This window comes from Melozone crissalis, unplaced genomic scaffold, assembly GCF_028551555.1.
Source record: "Melozone crissalis strain CALT ecotype California unplaced genomic scaffold, PUWL_Pcris_2 ptg000006l_1, whole genome shotgun sequence".
In the NCBI taxonomy this organism is placed as follows: domain Eukaryota; kingdom Metazoa; phylum Chordata; class Aves; order Passeriformes; family Passerellidae; genus Melozone; species Melozone crissalis.
The window spans coordinates 41,758,575-41,778,315 of NW_026535784.1; the positions used below are offsets into that span (position 1 = coordinate 41,758,575).

Here is a 19,741-nt window from a genome sequence, read left to right on the forward strand (position 1 = left end):
GGAAGTGGCTGCAGAGATTGCAGGGCAATCCATTTTTTCTGAAATATTGTGCAACATGTAAAACTAGGCAAATAAAAGCCTTTATATATGATTATTAAGCAGTTTCACTGGTGCTGTTGCTTCAGTTCAGGTATTATTTCAAATTTGGGACACCCTACTGGTTCTCCTCTTATATGATTGTCAGTAATCCTGCCATATTGTACAGTACTTATGACAATCTATATGCTAAATGAAAGAAAAAAAATTCAGTAAACCGCACATTCTCTTTTAAATTCTGAAAACAAACTATCAGCTTTATTTTTTTTCCTAAATGTAGTAGTATTCTCTGCCACTTGTTGAAAATCAATACATTTTCTAATTTAAATCCTTAAGAACTAATGACCTCAGCACATTAAATGCAAATCCTGGGGACAGATTCATGTCCAGAGCTACCAGAATCCATGTTGGTAACAGCTCCTGCATCTGGGAAATGCAAAAACTATTCTCAGAGGGCAGTTTATTTATGGTCCACACAGAGCTTGACCAGATTTCTTCATGAATGTGTTTACTTCAGGAATAGTAAAATAAAATTTTTGAGCACAGTTTCTCAGCTGCTGACGGGTCTCTAAGGAGTAGGGTAAAGATGTCCCTCAATTTCTCTGCTTTCTTCACCCCTATGAACATAAAGGTTTTGCTCTAGTGACACAACACCGGTGTGTAAAACTAAACACTGTGCAACAAGAGCAATGGAAGTTGTCACAGCTATTGGAAGTTAACAGCATGAAATTTTGAACAGGAAAGCTAAGTTTAACCCCAGTTGCCCTGTGCAAGTCTAGCCTAGAGATGGAAAGAAAAAAACCCACTCTTTTTTGCTGCTTCCTGAACAGCTCCAGACTCTCAGGGGCAAATGTGATTACTCCCACTTTCACAGACCTCAGAACATATTGGGTTAATTTATCTCCTAAAAACATAATCCTCCACTCTTAGGAACAAGCAGACTCAGGGAATGGGGCCTGTCCAGTTGATTTTTCTGGCAGAAAAATTTTCTGGTTTCTGTCCTCAGAAACTGCACAGGTACATATTCAGACATTTGCTTAACATCCTTAGTCTAGGGGGCACTTAGACACATGGTTAACATTGGACACATATTTCTGAAGCAGACTTGTTTAAATACTAAAAGGGATTCAAGAAAATGGCTGGTCTGATAATTTGGCCAAAATGCAAAGAAACAAACAGATCTTTTGAGTCACATTGATATGACAAAAAAAGGCTTTTTGACATCAGTGAGAAAAAGGGCGAGAGGATCTGAACTCAATGTGAATCATAGAATTGCATTTCACATGCTACCATTCCTTTCATCACCTTTCCTTATACTGCATTACACAGCAGGCACAGTGCTAAAGAAAGTGCTTTTGAAACTGAAAATATTCAGTCACCTTTCTACGTGCTGTCAGGCCAGAGCTGTCTTGTTTGCAGCTAAGTAAACAATTGGTCAGCAAATTTTCATCTACTTATAGAGCCAGTCCCAAACTGGGACCTCAGTTACAATGAAAGCAACTTGATAGAGGACAGAGGAGGAGAAAAATGGACATGTTTGTCACCATGGACTAAGAAGCAGCAATGTCTTGCTGTTCCAAGTCCTAGCAACCATCCACAGAAAAACAGTTTGCTTTACAAAATAATGCACAAAAATTGTGCTACTTGTTCTTTTGTAAACAAAATGGTTCCTGCAGGTGTGATTCGAATCTGCACTATTTCTAGTACAAAGTGAAACCACACAGCACCAGCTGCTCTAAAAAGATAAGGTAGCAGAGACCTACTTTCACTTCTTTTTAAAGCAAAAGCATCACACCAAAAGTAAGTTGATCTTCATGCATGAAAATTTACATTCTATGTTAAAAAAATATTTAGGTGTAGGTACTTTATTACTGAAAGCAAGTAATTGACTTTTATTAGTACTTTTATAATTTCATGTTATGAGGTCAAAAATGTGGCAGTCTTAGTAAAAGATGTGCTAAACAGAAGTGCTCATCCACTTCCCCCTGTTTCAGAGGATTTGAAATTAGAATGCCAACACTTATTTCAAAGGAAGTAATTTCACAAAAATAAAATATGAATTTCACCCACCATGAAAAATGAAATTAAATTAGGAGGCAACAACTAGAAATAAGCTACAAACAGTAAAAAGCCAGCATTCAAAAAAGCTCAAAGTAAGACTGAGTGCTAAGGCAGTCAGAGCACCTATAGGCCCAGAAGCATTTTTTGAGATGAGCAGTTTACATGTCTGAAAAGTTTATAGGCAAACATGTCTTTCTCCATGAATGCTATTACTTAGCTTGCACTTGAAAATGAAACTAATCATCACTGTTTAATTTTTTTTTCATGCATATAATATTATATGGCTCAATCAGTAAGTTTTTCATTAATTATATTTATTTATTCATTCTTCTGCACATTGAAAATCACTCTCCAGGTTCCCTTGGCTGAAGAAAACACACTGTACACATGAACATAGTCTGACCTTAAATAAGTGGTACTTGATGGGGTAGTGATGTAGAGGAAAAATATGTCACTTCATGTGATGCCTTTGAGCAATGTTTTTTCTACCAGTGCAGAGCTTCATGTGCCTCCTCCAGCTGGTTTCACAAGAGGGCAAAGGCAGTCAGTGCAGAATGTGGCCTTGGTCAGCCTCTGTTCGTGATATTTAATTGGATGACGAGCTTCCCAAATACTGCCAAATATTGTGAGAGGAATTTTTCAATTTGTTTCAGAGGACAGCAGTCTCTTCAGATAAGGACACACAATTACAGCTTTTTATGTTGTTTCAAATGTACACAAAAACCCTGAGTTTATAAAGCACTACTGCAAAGTCCTTGAGGTTTATAGCATTAAGCTGCTAATCCACAGCATGGGACTTTTAAGTGTGCTTCAATCATTTAATTATCTTCTATTTTAGTTTTGGATGGTTTGATCCACAGTTCACATGAGCCTATCTCATTGCTATCATTTACATGAGAAATCCCTTGAAGCCAAGGGTGTTACCATGTGACTGAGCTCCTCAGGACCTGTGATGGACATAAACAGTGAAGCCTGTGCAGTCAGATAATGCAGACGAGGAACTAAGTCTTCTGGTTGGGTCTGTTGGTTTCTTACTGATTATATTTTAAAAAGATGCATGGAGGATCAGTGACGTACACATCCAGGAAAACTATTTTTGGGCACAAGTCCCCATATGTGGAGCATGTTTCTGTCTTAGAAGTAATGGCAAGATTTGCTCTGGGCACAAGTATTACATCTGGAGCCACAGGAAGAAGAAGGCAGCTCCAGCAGTTTAGATGAGTCATTGCTCCCTCTTAATGGAATACTATAAAATATGAAACTGCCAGAGAGTAAAATCTTTCAGGAGTTTATTTGTTTTACAGGCCTTATAAAAATTACTGGAAAATCATAAAACTTTGATAGCTGAAAACTGAAAGGGTTCCATGAGCTTAAACTCAGCCCATTTGGATCACAGCATCACTATCCCTGCCCAGTTGGGATGTGGCACATCAGCTGCAGAAATTTCCCAGGCTGTCTTGCTTTTGTTTAGCCATGAAGCTTTAGCTTTTTCAAGCCCCAAGGTCACACGAAAGCTTGCAGCTAGAGTTTCCCTTTGAACATAATTTCATGAAAATATTTAGATCTCAGGATAGAGCTGAGGCTCTTCCTTAGTGGTAGCTTGCCTGGTGATTTCTAAGTACTGTTGCCATAGACTGAAGTTTGCTGCTGATGAAACCACCCAAGAATATTACAAGCCTAGATACAGTTGTACATGATTATTTACACTCTATACTCAAGAGGCTTACCAGGCATAATTGCCAATTACGAGTACCAATTTAAATGAGAACTTATGCCATATATCCAGCTATGAAGAGGTATCATGGAAATTATGGACTAGAGTATGAGCAGAGACAACATCCATCACCAGCAACTATCAGCTGCAGCAGTTAGCAGAGCTCATTGCCTTGGTCCAGCAAAGAGCTAAATAATTATTTTACATCATTTACAGCCACTCTAGGATGATGACAATTAGACTGTTGTTGATGCCAATGTAGTCAAAAGTAGCTGGGTCACAACCATTATGTTGATAGTCGCAGACCCCTTTATCCTATAATTTGTATAGTGATTGGGAAACACTATGTCCAAAAAGAGAATGCATATGTATGTAAGATTTAGTTAGAGCTGGTGAAACCACAGCCAGGTAGATCCTGCTGCTTTTTTGAGCCTTTTCCATTACAGGTATAAATACTCCAGGGGAAAAAAAAAAAAAAGGGAAAGGCAAAAAAAAAAAACCCTCCCAAAAATTAAGCACAGTTCAGTCTTGTGTACCCTGCCAGAATGCATGCCAACTGCTTCAGGCAGACAAACATTCTCACTGCTGAGACACAAAACTCCTCTGAAGTTATCTGGATAATTAATAAAATAAACTACATGGAAATTAAATCTGTACATGTGTAAGAAAACTGAGCAGCCTCACAACGGATATCTTGTTCTCTAGTATGTTTTAGAAGTTTGAAAGATTTTTATTTTAAGTGGAGCATGACTACCCTGGGGCCTCTTCTGCTAATTAGCCAGCTGCAAATGAAGTATAGCATAGCTCTCACCCAGTGGATGCAGGGATTTATCCATCAGCCAGATGCAGAGGTCACCCAAGCAGAGGCACACTTCACAGTGACATCAAGAGTCTGGATTTGCTGCTTTCATTCTGGAAAGCAATCACACTGCAGTGACTAGAGGCAACCTACACAAACACGGTGACATTAACACATTTCCTCTAACTGTGGAAATGTGAAGCCTTATTACTTTGCACTGAAGTGGCCCAGTTCCTGTTAGAAATACAGGACAATAATTAAAAATGTATTAGTAAGACAGAGTGACCCACAGCTATATTTTGTTGATGGAGGTTATAAAAGCACCTAATTTTGTCGTTCTCCTTCTGAAGCGTGTGACAAAGAGGAAGAAATTTAGCTTAGTTATGCTAAAGTTCAAAAATATTTCTCACTCAGTTTATAATGATTTGTTCTTAGGTTTTCCTCCACATAAAAATTACTTTTTTCTAGGTTTGGAAATTTAATGCCTAATTTACCAGGTTAGGGGTAACAAGATGCACTTTCACATTTGTTCTGCAAACCCAAATGGCAGAGGGACTTTTTTGTGTCCAACAAAGGTCAAAATATCTCTGTTAGTAATTAAGTCTCATCAACTGGCTAAAGAATTTATTACTCCTGTAATAAGCTTGTTGCTAGACTAGGTGGAAGCAATGGCCTAGGTGACACAGCTCCTGTGTTATTTGTTGCATGGTAGCATAAAAAGCAGACATGAATACTCATTTCTTGCTAATGCTTTCAGATTCATTATAAATGAGGAAAACAAAATTAATGGGTTTGAGTTTATGGTGAAATTCCATTAGGGGATTGTGCTCTAGCTGCCAACTCATCTGGATTTCCTAGGAAATAATGGTTTAACCACAGTGTCATTGTTGTTTGTAGAAAATAATTGATCAAGCAGTGTAAAAGGTTTTGTAAAAGCATTCAAAAAAATGGGAAAATTCCCAGTTGCCTCCTCTTGCTTTTAGCACAATGATCTCTAACTACTTCTGCTTGATCCTAAATTAATGTGTAATTTTCAAAGATTGTGATATAGGACATATTTATGGTTTCACAGTACCAGGGGTTAGAGAAATGAGACTTTGGAAAGGAAAAACCTTTGTCAAAACACAGATTCATATGTGCTGCATGCTGTCACAAAATATAATTGTAGTACAAGGAAGTAGTTACACACCTTCTCAAAGAGCACTGAGAATGAAAAGAAAAATCAACTGCTTGTCCAGATATCTGAAAGATTTTGCTGTCATGCAATCATTTCTCAGAAATACTTTGTGTAGGATAGAGTATGGGCTACAAAGAAGGGAAAGCATGGGTTACAATGAAGGAAGAACAACTTTAACCACAGAATTTGTTAACCCTATCAGAACAGTACAGCCCTGAAGGGGCTTGAGGAGGTCACTTGCTGGTTGACAGTCAGATTCTCAAAATGTTTGTGTAACTCCTGCTCAGACTCCTTCTATAGCTATTAGTCACACTATTCCCATGCCATTTAGTCTTTAGTATCCTAATAATGCTTATTTCTTAACAGCTTACCTGAACATTGCTGCATTTTGAGCCCATTATTTCTTGCTCATTAGGTCATGCAAAAGAAACTACTTCTTTCAGATATGGATCTACAATATCAGGACTAATAGAGGCCTGTACACAACACTTCTACATAGTCTGATAGGGTGTGAAAGCTGAAAAACATTCCAATACATTCAGCTCCTGCAGCATTAAAAGATGTCCGGCATGCTTTGAAATAAGTGTAACAGTCAGAGCTGAGCCATATGCTAAGCATAAAGGCAAAGTAATTTAAAAATTACTTCAGGACAGACATGCATCATAACCAGTAGGAAGAACAGCAGACACACAGTGAAGGGACTGGTCAATGTATGCAAAAGGTAAAGGTGACTCAATGTCATTAGATTTAGTGTTGACAATATAAATCACCAGTATATTATAGTCCTTTTGACTTTTTGCATAATTAATTCAATAACCTGAGCAATTAACCCAGTTAATTGCTCTTGAGTAGTGTCTGAGTGAATGATAGGTGATAGGTGATAAAGACAGACAAACAGTCAAAATTAGTATGGTTTAGTGTGTGGTTTAGACTGTGGAACAGAAATCCTTTCTCAATGGCAGCCAACGGGGAAGGATGTGCTGCTTTTGGCAAGGGATAGAGTTCATTTTTTTCACAGCAGCTGGTGTGGACTATGTTTTTGCTTTTTGCTGCAAACAGTGCTCATAAAACAGAGATGTTTTCACTACTGCTGAGCAGTGCTTCTATGGTGTCAAGGTCTTTTCTGCCTCTCACACCACCCCACCAGCGAGGGAGCTGGGCAAGCACCAGCTGGGAGGCGACACAACTGGGACAGCTGATCCCAGCTCACCCAAGGGATATTCCCTAGCATGTGGTGGTGTGCTCAGCAAATAGAGCTGGGTGAGGGAGAAGAAGGGAGGGAGGCATATTCAGAGTAACGGAGTTTGTCTTCCAAATAACCATTATATGTGCTGAATCCGTGCTTTCCTGGGGGTGGCTGAACCCCTGCCTGACCATGGCAAGTGGTGAAGGAATTTCTTGTTTTGCTTTGCTTGTGTGCACAGCTTTTGCTTTAGCTATTTAACAGACTTTATCTCAACCCAGGAGTTTTCTCACTTTTACAATTATGATTCTCTTCCCCATTGCAGCCGGATGGGGATGGGGGTGGGGGAAGGGGCTGTGTGCAGTGCTCAGTTGCTGGATGAGGTTAAACCATGGCAGGGGCTCTCCAGCACTTGCCTTCCTGTTTAGAGAATATGAAGTATATATTCTGCACAGAGACTGAAAAGTCTTGCCTTATCTCACTTTGCCATTTCTTGTGAAGGCCTGTCTCTATAGATAGCATATTTCCACACTGGAGACAGACAGAATGCAGTGAGCACTCCTAGCACTGAAAGAAAAGCCTTGCCTCAGCTCACCCCATCTCACTAAGGCTCTTCTGTCTGTGCAAGAATAATTACAGAGGAAGAGCTTTCACCTCACCTCACCTTGTGAGGCCTTTTCCCCGTGCAGTACACATTACTTCTCTCTGTGTTCCAGGGTACATTTATACCTAAAATAGCATATATATACAGAAAAAAATGTCTCGGGCAAAATAAGGACAGGTGTATGTATTGCATATGTACATGTCTGTGCCCTGAGGCAGGGACTCACAGAATCAGAGAGATTGAAAGGGACCAGAGTGGATCATCTGGTCCAAGCTCCCTGCTCAAGTAGGGTCACCCTAGAGCACATGGCAGAGGATTGTGTGCAGATGCTTCTTGAGTATCTCAAGATAGTCAAGTGAGAGAGAACCCCACAACCTCTCTGAGCAATCTGCTCCAGTGCACAGTCACTATAAAGTTCTCCCTCATGTTCAGGTGGAACTTCCATGCATCAGTTTCTGCCCATTGCCTTGTGCCCTATTGTTTGGCATCACGGAGGACAGCTTGGCTCCATCCTCTTGGCACCCCCACTTTAGGTATTTATACACTATATAGATATATATTTAGATATACATTGACAAAATCCTCTCCCAGTTGTCTCTTCTCCAGGTTTAACAAGCCTAGCCTCCCTCAGCCATTCCTGGTAGGTGATGCTCCAGCCCCTCATCATCTTTGTTGCCCTCCACTGGTCCCGCTCCCGGGGCTCTATGCCTCTCTTGTGCCGAGGAGCCCAGAACTGATCACAACACTCCAGATGTGCCTCACTAGGGCCGAGCAGAGGGGCAGGATCACATCCCTCCAGCCTCTCCTCACCCTGCCCCAGCCTGCCCACGGAGTCACACATAAGGCAGCGCCCCGCCACACACAGACTGAGCGGGCCGGGCGGTTTGTCCCCGCCACACGGGCCGCTCCTGCCGGGACCGGGTGGGATGAATCCCTGGAGGGCTGCGAGGCCCGGCTGTGTTGCCCGGCCCGTCCCTCCCTGTTCGGCCCGTCCCTCCCTGCTCGGCCCGCCCTCCGCGGCCGGGCCGTGCCGGGCCGGGCGGGGCGCGGCCTCACGGCGGAGCGGCCGCCGGGGGGCGCTGTAGGCGGCGGCGCTCGGGTCCGCGACGGCGCGCGCGGCGCTCGGGCCCTCCCGCGGTTCCCGGCCTCACTCGGCCCCGGCAGCGGATCGGGGCGGCGGAGGAGGAAGAGGAAGAGGAAGGAGAGGAGCAGGCGGGAGCGGGACGCAGTGAAGAAGCGCTGCGAGGAGCCATGTCCGCGCCCGCCGGGCTGCCGCCGCGGCCCGCAGCCGCCGCCGCCGCGTTTCCCCCGGGCGGGCCCGGCAGCTCCCTGGAGGCCGCGGCCCCTGCGAGCGGCGCGCCGCGCTGCCAGAACGGTGAGGGAGCTGCGCGGGGCCCGGGCGGGCGGGGAGAGGCCCGCGGGGTCCCCGGGAGGAGCCGCGGCGCTCCCGCGGGGGTGAGGCCCCCCTGGGGGCCGGGGCCTGTGCGCTGTTCCTGCCTCCCCGAGGGCGGGCGCGGGCCCGAGGATCCGGCACGCAGCGGAGCCCTCGCTGAAAGGCAGCGGGACCCGCGGAGCCGCTCGGGGAAGGTGCGGGGCCCGCGGCTGCGTGCGGGGAGAACTTGAGAAGGGGCGGCCTCTCCCGCTTCCTGAAGGGGCCAGGGAGGGAGGGGGATCCGCACCTTAACTCCTGCCGCGTTTGGATCTGCCCGCTGCTGGGGCGCCTGGCTGTGGCGTTTCAGGAAGGCTCCGGAGGCCGAGGCACCTCCAGGCCTCCATGCTGGCTGTGGTGTGTGAGAATGGGCGGAAAATCGCGTATTGGGGGTGAGAGTCGTCACTTTGTAGCTATGTATGAACTTAAAAGTAGTGGGTGGGTAAGGCGTTCGCACCACTGGATCTCGGGAGTTGAGCTAACAGGGAACATTGGACCAGTGAAATGTGGGTCACCGGAAAACAAAGGCAGAATAGTTTGAAGTCACAAAATATTGACGCCCATTTCAGGCAGAGAGGTGGCGAGACTGACTGTAGTATGAATGAAAGTAACGAGCGTACACTTCCGCATTTTTAAATTGGTGCGCTATAAAATCACTTCTTTATTGACACACCACGTTAACTCTTCAAAATCCCTATATAATAATTTTCTTCGTGCAGTATTGGTTTGGTATCTAACTTTGGCCTCTTATTTGCATCGAGTTCTAGCTCATACTGTGAAATCTTTTGTAGTCGTGCTGTTTTCTGCACAGTTGTGTTTTCTGTGCAGAGTAGGGACCTACAAAATTTTTTACTTGAGAATTGCGAGCTTTTCTCGTGCCCAAAAGGGTAGTTAAGTGCTAAGCACTTAAATGCCTATACAGTACATGTTGAGGCAGTCACTGAAGAAAATGAAGGTAATTAAATGCTAGGTTTTAAGAAGATACTGATGCCTCAGTTGTGTCCAAACTGGTATTGTGGTGCTGGGGTTGTAAAAATTGTTCAGAAAATGCCAATTTACATGGCTTTTAGTCAAAAAACATGCCATTATTACAGCTGCTACAGCATGAGTAGCCTGGAAGTGTTTTACAGAAACAAATAGGAGCTGTCACCCTATCTTCTCTTTGTGTTCTTAGCTTAATAATTTTAAAGAGCCATCGTTACTAGTTGTTGTTTTAATTAATTAACTTCTTGTTGCTGCTAATATTGGTAGGAACAGCTTGTGTGAAACTAGGGCCTAGACCAGTTATTTTCTGCAAAACTCTCTTAGTAATTCTGAGAACTGTTCAATAACAGCCTTAAGTGTTTATTGCATAAGTTTGGTTTTTGTGTTCCTTCAGATGTCTTTGATGACTTTAGTCAATAACCCTGAATTTTTCGTTTTGTGACATCCAGAAATGACAGTCCAAAAATTCTTAATTGGCCTATCTGTTGTCTGAGTGCTAATCTCCTGAAGTTACAATACAGGATTTGAGGTTTTGGGGTTTTTTTGATGGAAATAGGAGAGGAAATAGAGAGGAGTAGCAATAGAAAAATACTAGTGGGAAGTTCTGTACTGTATAATAGAAACTAAATTTCATGAACAGGGTTGTCACTGCTTTTGAAATTTAACTTTATGTCATTGGAGTGGAGTTTAAGTGTAAGATCCTGATGTGAATTGAGCTGTTTCTCTACTGGTTGAAAGAAAACACTGGTGTATGTTTTCCTTTAGAGTGCTTTGTGTTTTAATTTGGTAAAATGTGAATTTTTGAGGTAAAACTATGTAGTTGCTGCCATCTAATGAAAGAGAGTGCTTTTTGCAGAAAGCAGGCAGCCTGTTGTACATAGAATGATATTAAAAAGGATGTTCAGGTTTGTTATTAGTGAATTTTGCCTGGTTCCATGACCAAGTCCATTTTAGATCCTTGGAGACTTCAGTTTTTGTTAAATTTAGGCTTGATTGTTTTGTTGAGTTTTGAAAAGTGACTTCTTCTGTGTATGGTATTTTCTTCTTCCTCCTCCCTTACAAGTTTGGGAAGCTTTTTTTCGTCTTAAAGTGGCTTTGTATGTAAGTGGGAAATGACCTATTTCCTAATTTCAGCATAACAAAATGGCTCTTGTTAAATCAGTACTCAAGGATGATTTCTTCAGTAGTGATGGGGACTTCAGCACTAACAATTTAATGCATTGAAGTGCAGCACTGAGAGGATAATTGTTTTGAATTCCCATGACTCTTTACAAGAGTTTTGTCTGGTGCTGTCTACAGCTGGTTTGTAAGGCTGCCATTGGTATTTCTACTGGCATTTTGGAAGCAAAATTTTCATTATTGTCCTGTTTAGTCTTGTTTTTCATCCCCCCTCAGACTGGGGATAGTTTTGCTCCATTTAACAAAGAGAACAGAGATGTGAAAGCTGGGAAACCTCTGAATATTTTGTGCCAGTGGGAGGCTGTGAGTCTTCCTGAAGGAGGAGACAGTTCTGTGGCTGAGCTGCAGCGAGAGCTCAGCAGTGAGCGAGGGGCAGTGGTGCTGTGGTGCTGCCCCTGCCCAGGGAGGGAAGGGCCTGTGAGGAGGCTGTGGGAGTCTTCTCTGGAGGTGGGTGAGGGGTGTTAGAAGGTTTGGAAAGCTCACAGGGGGATTTGGATAGAAAGGCACTTTGGTGCTGTAGCGTCCATAGACTCCATGCAGCTAGGGTGTATGGCAGCGGCTGAATTATGCTGCTGAGGGAATGTGTGGCCATGAAAACCAAGCGTGACATGAGCAAGCAAAACTTTACTCTTTCACATGGTGGCATAACCATAGCACTGCTTCTTTTACTTTTTTTGTAGGAGTTTGGAGTTTCTTGTGTTGTGGCTCCCTCCTCCCTTAAAAAGAATTAGGATTTTTTTGGGGTTCACCTGTTAATGTCTCTGTAATTACACATTGTAACTTTATATAATTGCATATGTAATTTATATAATTGCATACTTATTATTTAAAGTATTAATTTGTTGATAGAAGGAGAGGTGCACTGCTTTTGTTACAGAGATGATAACCTCAGCTGCACACAGCTCCTTTATGGAATTTTTGGAGATATTTGTCAGGTGTTTTGGAAAGATGGAAGCACCTGAGACATCGAGACTGATTGTGCAATTAACCAGATTTTGAAATGACGCTGAAGATGTATTCTGATTTCCAGTGTTGAAAACTGTTCAGTTTTGTAGTCACCATTAGTAGCTTTAGCTACCAATTGCAGTACAAAAATTATTTTCCACTCACATTCTTTGTAATAAAATGGACAAAAAACTAACTTCAGATAGTGAGAATGATGTGTAATTGTAAAATTTGCTTTCAAAAGACCTGAGGCTTGAAATCAATACAATTTTTCAAATGTTGTCTGTCTCAGGTTTTCATGTGTGTGTTTGTGAATGTTTGTGAATGCTTAAAAATATGAATAAAAAGGACTCTGCATTTTATCATGTAGAGACTGATATCTTGTATTGGTAATTTAATCTCTGTTTATGGTGTTTATTTTGAAACAAGAGCTAGATACTAGAAGACTGCAGTAGATTATTTGATATGCAGCCTTTTATTTAGGAGTCAGGTGCTTCTAAACCAGTTTTTAAGTTACACCTGCTCAGTTAGTTAAATCTGCATATATCAGTAGAATAGATGCACGTTTTATTTTCAAATAAAATATCTTTTCTTGCCACATTAGGTGGCATAGCTGCTTAAAGCCATAAACCTTGATACATGTAAATTATTGCTGTATCTTTGGGTTTGCTTTTTCAGACTTTAAAAAGCAGGTCAAAAGTCTGGCAAAGTTCATGTGGCTGTTAATGGCTTGCTAAGCAAAAATCATTTTGCTTTAAAGGAGAAAAAGCTATGCAGCTTGGTAAAGCAGCTCCCACTTTTTCAAGAAGGTGAATCAGAAGCGTAGCTCATACATGCTCTCTTCAAAACTTGAGATTTTTTTTTAAGCTCTTTATGCTTTTCCCCCAAGTGCCTGTCTGTCTTTTCATCCAGCAGTCCAAGTTACTGTTCTGCAATTTTTTAGCTCCTTTCTCTTCTGCTCAACTTCCTGTCAGTTATAAAAGGGCATTTTTGGTTTTACCAGACAGTGATTTTGGGCAGTATGTTCCTTGCTTATAGGGGTCTGTTAACAAATTCATTATTAAAATTGCCTTGCAGATTAATTATAGTACATCTAGAGGTTCCTTGGAGAACAGTGATTTTTCAGAATTTCAAGACAAGAGAAGTAATGCTCAAGTTTTGTAATCATTGTAAATATTAGCAGGGGAATCAACTATTCATTATTACCTCAGCTGCCATTTAATTTGTGAGTGGGCCATTCTGTGTTTGTTTTTATTGGCCAGGGAGTGGGAAATAACACCGTAGTCATTCTGTGTCATGTAAGCAATAGGGTGTGGGATTTTTAAGAAAGCAAGTTATCCACTCATATGCATCTGTGGTTCACTAAAAACAAAAACAGGGTTTAAGGAATGGGACATGAGGAAGACCTTTGAGATTTCCCATTGAGCAGTTGGTTAATAAAATCAGTTTGAACATAGTTAACATTTGGTCTGTAGCAGGCAAGCCCTTGTTTGACCCTTGCTGGGCCAGTATGAAATTAACCTCTAATGTTGCAGAGCCAGTGGCAGTGGTACCTGAGGTCAGTTTCTCTGATACCAACATCTCCCACACCTGATGTGAGTATCAGGAAGTAAATAAAAATGATGTGCTTTATCAAATACTCTGTAGTTTCATAAAAACAGCAGTTTTCCTGAAAGCATAATACATAAGGACGTAGAAGACAAATATAACTGTCCTGCAAGTCTCTATCTTGGTCACTGTATCAAAGACTTGTAAGGAAGAATACCTGTATTGTTCTGTATTGACATACTGGTTTCACTGCAGCTTTTCAGTTTCCAGATTCAGGTGGTTCAAACACTTACAAATACCAGTTTGGTGCTTATGGTTGCTCACTACTTTTTTAAATATTAACCTCCTATAAACTCTTAAAAATACAAACAAGATTCAAAATACAAAGTACAAACAAGAGGCAAACAATCTTGGCATGGAAACCTCTTTCAAGTATGGAAGCAATCCATTTTTCTGCGTATTTGCAAATTACTAAAAATAGTGTATTTGTATGCATTATACTTGGTTTATTCTCTCTCTGCTGATGAGAATCAAACTCAGAAATAGAAAAGAAGAAAGCAATTGCTTGTTAGTTCAAGTGCAGAGTCCATTGGCACTACTAGCAGATGCCCCTTTAACACATGTGATGTTTTCTCTTCATTTCAGGTCCTATGCAGAGTCAGATGCAGTTCCCTTCTGGCTATGGCTCACATCTTCCAAACTACAGTGCGCCTTCAGGACACTATTCCCAAGTGCCCAATAAAGCTGCTGCTTCACATCTGGAGAATCAGTACAGAGCCAGTTACTACCCTGGTTACTACTCAGCACCAGCACCAAATGCTGTGACATCTGTGGGTAGCAGCGTGTTGAATGCACAGGAGTCACATCAGTTGTACAACAACGCTCCTCCCCATTCAGGGGGCTCCAGTGACAGACCTGTTCAAGGAGCAGTATCATCTGCATCCTACTTGCATGTGAGTGCTCAGCAGTCATATTCAGCATTTGATAATCACTACAGCACCTCTGTCAGCTCTTCAGTTGCGTCTCAGGGATTTCCCCTTAATTCTGATCACTACGCTATGCCCGTGGTTTCTGGTGCCATGTATCCTAATGTTTCCTATCCTCCCGTGGCTGCTGGAGGTGTGTATGGGCAGACATTTACCTCTCAGAGTCTACCTGCTGTTGGACAGTTCAAAGAGACAAATGCATTTTCTAGCCAGAGTACATCAGTACCTCATTCCCTTCAACAGCACCTTCCCGTGGGATACAATACAACATTATCAACTGTTTCGTCTGCTCAGGCTGTGCAAGACACCCTCAGCAGGAATCTCACTGGATCCGTTCCTAAAGTAAACAACCAAATAAAAACAGGTATGGTGTTACTTGAAAGATAGTGATCTGCCAGATTTGTCTGGGAAACATAAGCAATTTTGTGCTCTTGTTGGCTTGTTTGTGTTCAACGTGTGGAATTCTGTAATGTAATTTTGAGTTCTGTCACTCATTCTTGTAGCTTTTCTAATTTGGTTACCACAGTCCTCACAATAGCTGCTATTTGGTTCTACTGAGAGATACAGAAAAATACACTGTTTAGGGGATAGTTTTCATTTATTTGTTTGGTTTTCATGTGAGTAGCCTCAGAAGGGAGTTTTTTCATGCAGTTCTGAAGGAACATGTAATTTCTGAAATATGTCTGTTTTTCACAAAAATACTTTTTTTTTTCTGGCTAGAGAATTTCTCTAAGTCATAGTTGTTGTTTCTTTAAATTTTGCCTTAGTGACACTGTAAGAGACTGAAATGTTGGTGGTAATGACTCAAAACAATCAGCCATTTGTGGAGGCAGCAGGCTCCTTTGCTGAGGCCAGGTTTGCACACTTTTCCCCTGGAGTAGGAGGAGAGTTTATGAGGGTGTGGTGTGTGATGGGAAATCAGTACACACAAGACAGGAAGGGTGAACACCCAGTGCCAGATGCTACAAGCTGGATCTTGAGTCAGGTAAGATCAGGCCCTGTGGAGGCAGGCTGGTACTTTTTATCATGCCAATTGTCCTTCCTTGCACCGTCACACGGAAGCCTGAGCGTGTTCATCCCTTCTGATGGGGCATAACTGACTCAAGGGCACTGACATGAGAGGCAGCTTCGTGCCTTAGAAGGGGCCAAAACCATCAAAGACCCCTGAAATGCCCCCAGACTCAATTTCCAAAGGAGTGGGCATGATCCACAGTGCTGTAAAAAACAGTGTCAAATTCCCCTGCCTGCATCCAAGGGAAGTGCTTGGAGTTCCCATGTACACCTGAACATAATTAACCCATTGAGCTCTGTTGTGTGGGACCCCCACCACCAAGAAGACCAGAAGAAGAGGACTAACAGGACACTGTCTGGATCCCCAGGTGGTGATATCTTTCTATTTATCCAACACATATAATTTGTACATATTGCTTTTCCATGTTCAGTATAGGTGGCCTGCCCACCTCAGTGGAAATCAGTAGAATTTAGTCCCATTTGGATGGTGTGAGACACCTCATGATGAGTCCATTGTCATCCCCACGTGCTGTGCACACCTGGTGTCAGCTGGCTTGTGGCTGCCCAACACTGCTGGTATTCACTGAAACTTTATTGGTGCTAAGGTGATACAACAGCACGTGCTTCACCCACAGACACACACACACAATATCTGCAGAAGTGCAGAGTGCTCTGAGGCCGGGCCTGGGCTGTCTTCTCCTGCCTTGACTTGGAGTGACCCAGGGCCCTCAGAAGTTTGTGATACCAGTTCCCCTGCACTCTGCAGAGAACATTCACAAATATGATGTCTGCCACCGTTGTGAGTTCCTGGATGTGTTTGTGGTGATGTTGGTATTTGTTCAGTTTTTCTCCAGTGGCCTCTTCTAAGGATGTGTCAGTACACTTGTATCACACAGTCATATCTGCCATGAATGCTTGAATTTCCTTCACAAAAATTAAGTCTGGTTTGTATAACTCATTGCTGTCATCTCTTGTATGTGGTTCTTGTATTAGACATACTGTCTAATCTTGCTTTTTTGCTTCCTTTGTTAATATTTCACATATGTAATTGTGGTTTTTAATTCTTGTATCCTGCACAACTGGGCAGTTCCCAATGATGTGGGAGCATGTTTCATTCTCAGCCTGGCAGTGCCTGCAGGATTTGAGGTATTTTTCTTGTCTACCCCTTGTCTCTTGATGGGTCTTAATCTGTCGCTTTTCACTCCCTTTCTCTCCTCTCTTTCTATTTTATTCTCTCTCTCTCTCTCTTCTTCACAGTTACTGTTAGATGAAATTCATACTATTGACTTTGGCATGCAGACTCATTTGCACCATAATTCAGGAAGAGATATCTCTGTAATAATTGTAATAATTGGATCTTAATAAACATATGTGCATTCTCCCACAAAGTTCAGGAAACAAGTGGAACCCTGCGTGGATTTCGAGTCAGTTGGGGCTTTTTAATTAATATTTTTGATAAGCATTTGAAAGAGTTAGGAAGTTGTAGCTGATTTTTGCAAGCAACAGCTTGGTGGTTTTAGTATGGATGTAGCCATAAGCTAGTGAAGGTGCCAGTTGAGGGCAAGTACACTCAGTCCTCATTAGTTCTTTCAGCTCCTGTTTCATAGGAAAACTGAGTACCAGTTCATGGGGTAGTACTTAGCAGGAAGCATGGAAGAGACTGGAAATGTGGGAGTACCTTCACAATGAAATGTCTTGCTCTGCAGAGGAGGGAGCAATAGTCTGTGCAGGATTTGATCTGATTTTCTTTCTAAACTGGGAATTTTCTGACTTCATGCAGTTTTGACTTGTAAGCAGTGCCAGACTACAGCTTGCTTTCTCTACTAAAGACAGATGTTACATAGCTGTAGGCTTCCTTTTTAATGCTAGATATTTCAGATTATAGTGTAACATTGAATCTGTGTTAGGAGTCCTAGTAGCTGAGACTTTCTCAGACCAAGGACTTAAGAAAGAACGTGGGTTTGATAAAGCTGTTGTTTGGGAAAAACAGTTAAGCTTAAATGAAGCTCATTCAATCTACAGTTTGAATTTAGTTTCAATATTAGTTTCTTCCCCCCTCCCAAGACTAGGATGTAGAATGTAATGTAGATTTGAATTCTGTACTGATGAATGCTCTTTGTAATTTTCTCCAGTATTTTCAAACCATTAAACAAAATATCATTTAAAAAAAGAAATATAGGGAGCTCCTTGTAAAGCTCCTGAAGTTACCAGCATTTCATGGTTATGCATAAAAATGGATTCTTTCAAGGACTGGCCAAAAAAGTTGACTCTGTTCAGTGCAGAATGTGCAGCTGGACTTGACAGAATGCAGGTGTCTTTCCAGAATAGCACAATATGCAGTAGGCATATGAAAACAACTTTTTTTTTTTTTTCAAACTGTTACTGTTTTATTTACAGAAGTTTTTCATTCCAATGCTTGTTAATTTTCTTTCCTGTAGAGGTGTCTTGAAGTGATTTTTTCATAGCAATTTTTTTGCAATGAGCAGCTGTTTTAAAGGTGGAACAGTGGAGCTGACCAGACAGTGAAGAGCAATATGAGCAGTAGTTTTATTTTTGAACCATTCAATGCTGCTCTTAAGGGGGTGATTGAGTTAGTATATGGCCTCAAGAAAAAGTAGTAATGTTACACTTGGATTTCAAGGAACTAATGATAGACTTGGCTGTGATAATGCTGTGTCATGGATACTCATTTTGCACTATGAAAATAAACACTGATCCACTGTTTCTGTTGTGCTTGGGTGATGCTGCAGTCCTTGGTTGGTTTGCTGGACTGTAGGCCCCAATAGTTACACCACATGCAGACTCTTTCTGGGCTTGTAAAGCTGCTGATACAAGCATGCCCTGTGCTTCATTGCACAGTGCACAGGTTTCTGGAACTGATTTATCTGCAAAATAATTTTTTTCTCTTTCCCCTGAATTCCGGTTTAACCTCTGTATTTCCTGACTAAGGAAAGCAGATAAACATAACAGCTGATAGCAAGGCTGAAGGAGGAGCTAGACAACTTTAGTACTAAACCTTGAACACTTTAAACCATTTTTGGTGTCTTGGGCTAAACAAACTGCCTCCAATGATATCTGATTTCTTTTAATCTGGAATTCAACATCTTTGGCTAAAATGTATTAAAAATCCAATTGCTACAACACCCTGATAGTAAAATACTTACATAAATAATTACAAATAAATGCCTAAGAATAAAATTGTAAAGTTATTCTAGTAATTGTTTGATCCTGGCATAATTGGTTTGGTTTTGAGATGCTGAGATTTCTGAATTTTCCAGTGCAGTCTTACTGTTCTCAGATGAGTCATTTTATATATAGTATTCTGTTTGTTCTCAGCCTTTAAGAAAAGGAGTTGGATTTTGAAAAGTATTTGCCAATTTCTGTACATCCTGGGAAAGTGTCTGAATGCAATACACAAGGAGCATAAGGAAATAATGAATGATCTGTTGGAAGGAAACAGTATTTCATCCTCCCTGCTTTCTTTGGGAAGAAGCAATGATGGGAAACAGTTGCCATCTGTTCTATGCATAGTTTTTTGCTAAACTACTTGAAAAAAGAAAGATTTACTGAAATTCATAAGCCTGCTTTCTATGACTGTTTGTGTAAAGAAACTTGGATACAGTATCCTCCTCTTTGTCAGGGTGCCAATAAGAGTTTGCTGTCATTGCCCCTGTGCTGTGAAAGATGCCCTTACAGTCTTTAAATTATAAATAAGCAAATTGCAGACAGACTGTCAGTCCAGATGCTGCAGTTTTAGTGTATTTTTCCAAACCATTTTTGTACAGTCAGCACTGAAAGCTCTCTGTGATGAAAATGAATCCTTTTTGTAGAAGAGTGATGTGTTGATAAAATCTCTGTTCAAACAGGACTTACTCAGGAAACTTAGGCTGGTGAGAGTTTTTCAGAAGTTGTTTGATTTCTGAATTGTTTTTTACTTGAATCACAAAAGTTGTCACCACTGGACTTGAATTGGTTTCTTTAAACATCTAATTTTATGTATAGCCTTGAAAAGGCTCAAGCATGCTGAATTTCCTAAGATCAAATCTCTTAATTTCTGTATGTTTTGTACTAAGGAGATAGAACTG

At 41.5% G+C, this 19,741-nt stretch overlaps 1 protein-coding gene across 2 annotated transcripts in view; it reads left to right on the forward strand.

Moving 5' to 3' along the window:
* Positions 1-8,825: 8,825 nt before the first annotated feature.
* SEC24B (SEC24 homolog B, COPII coat complex component) overlaps positions 8,826-19,741 on the forward strand; it is a 45,059-nt gene continuing 34,143 nt past the window's right edge. Inside the window, exons 1-2 of one of the 2 annotated variants that reach the window (XM_054295603.1) lie at positions 8,826-8,949; positions 14,305-15,009. In XM_054295603.1, the coding sequence (XP_054151578.1) occupies positions 8,826-8,949; positions 14,305-15,009 (829 nt within the window). The remainder of the gene's footprint in view (positions 8,950-14,304; positions 15,010-19,741) is intronic. The other variant, XM_054295604.1, reaches the window with a different exon arrangement.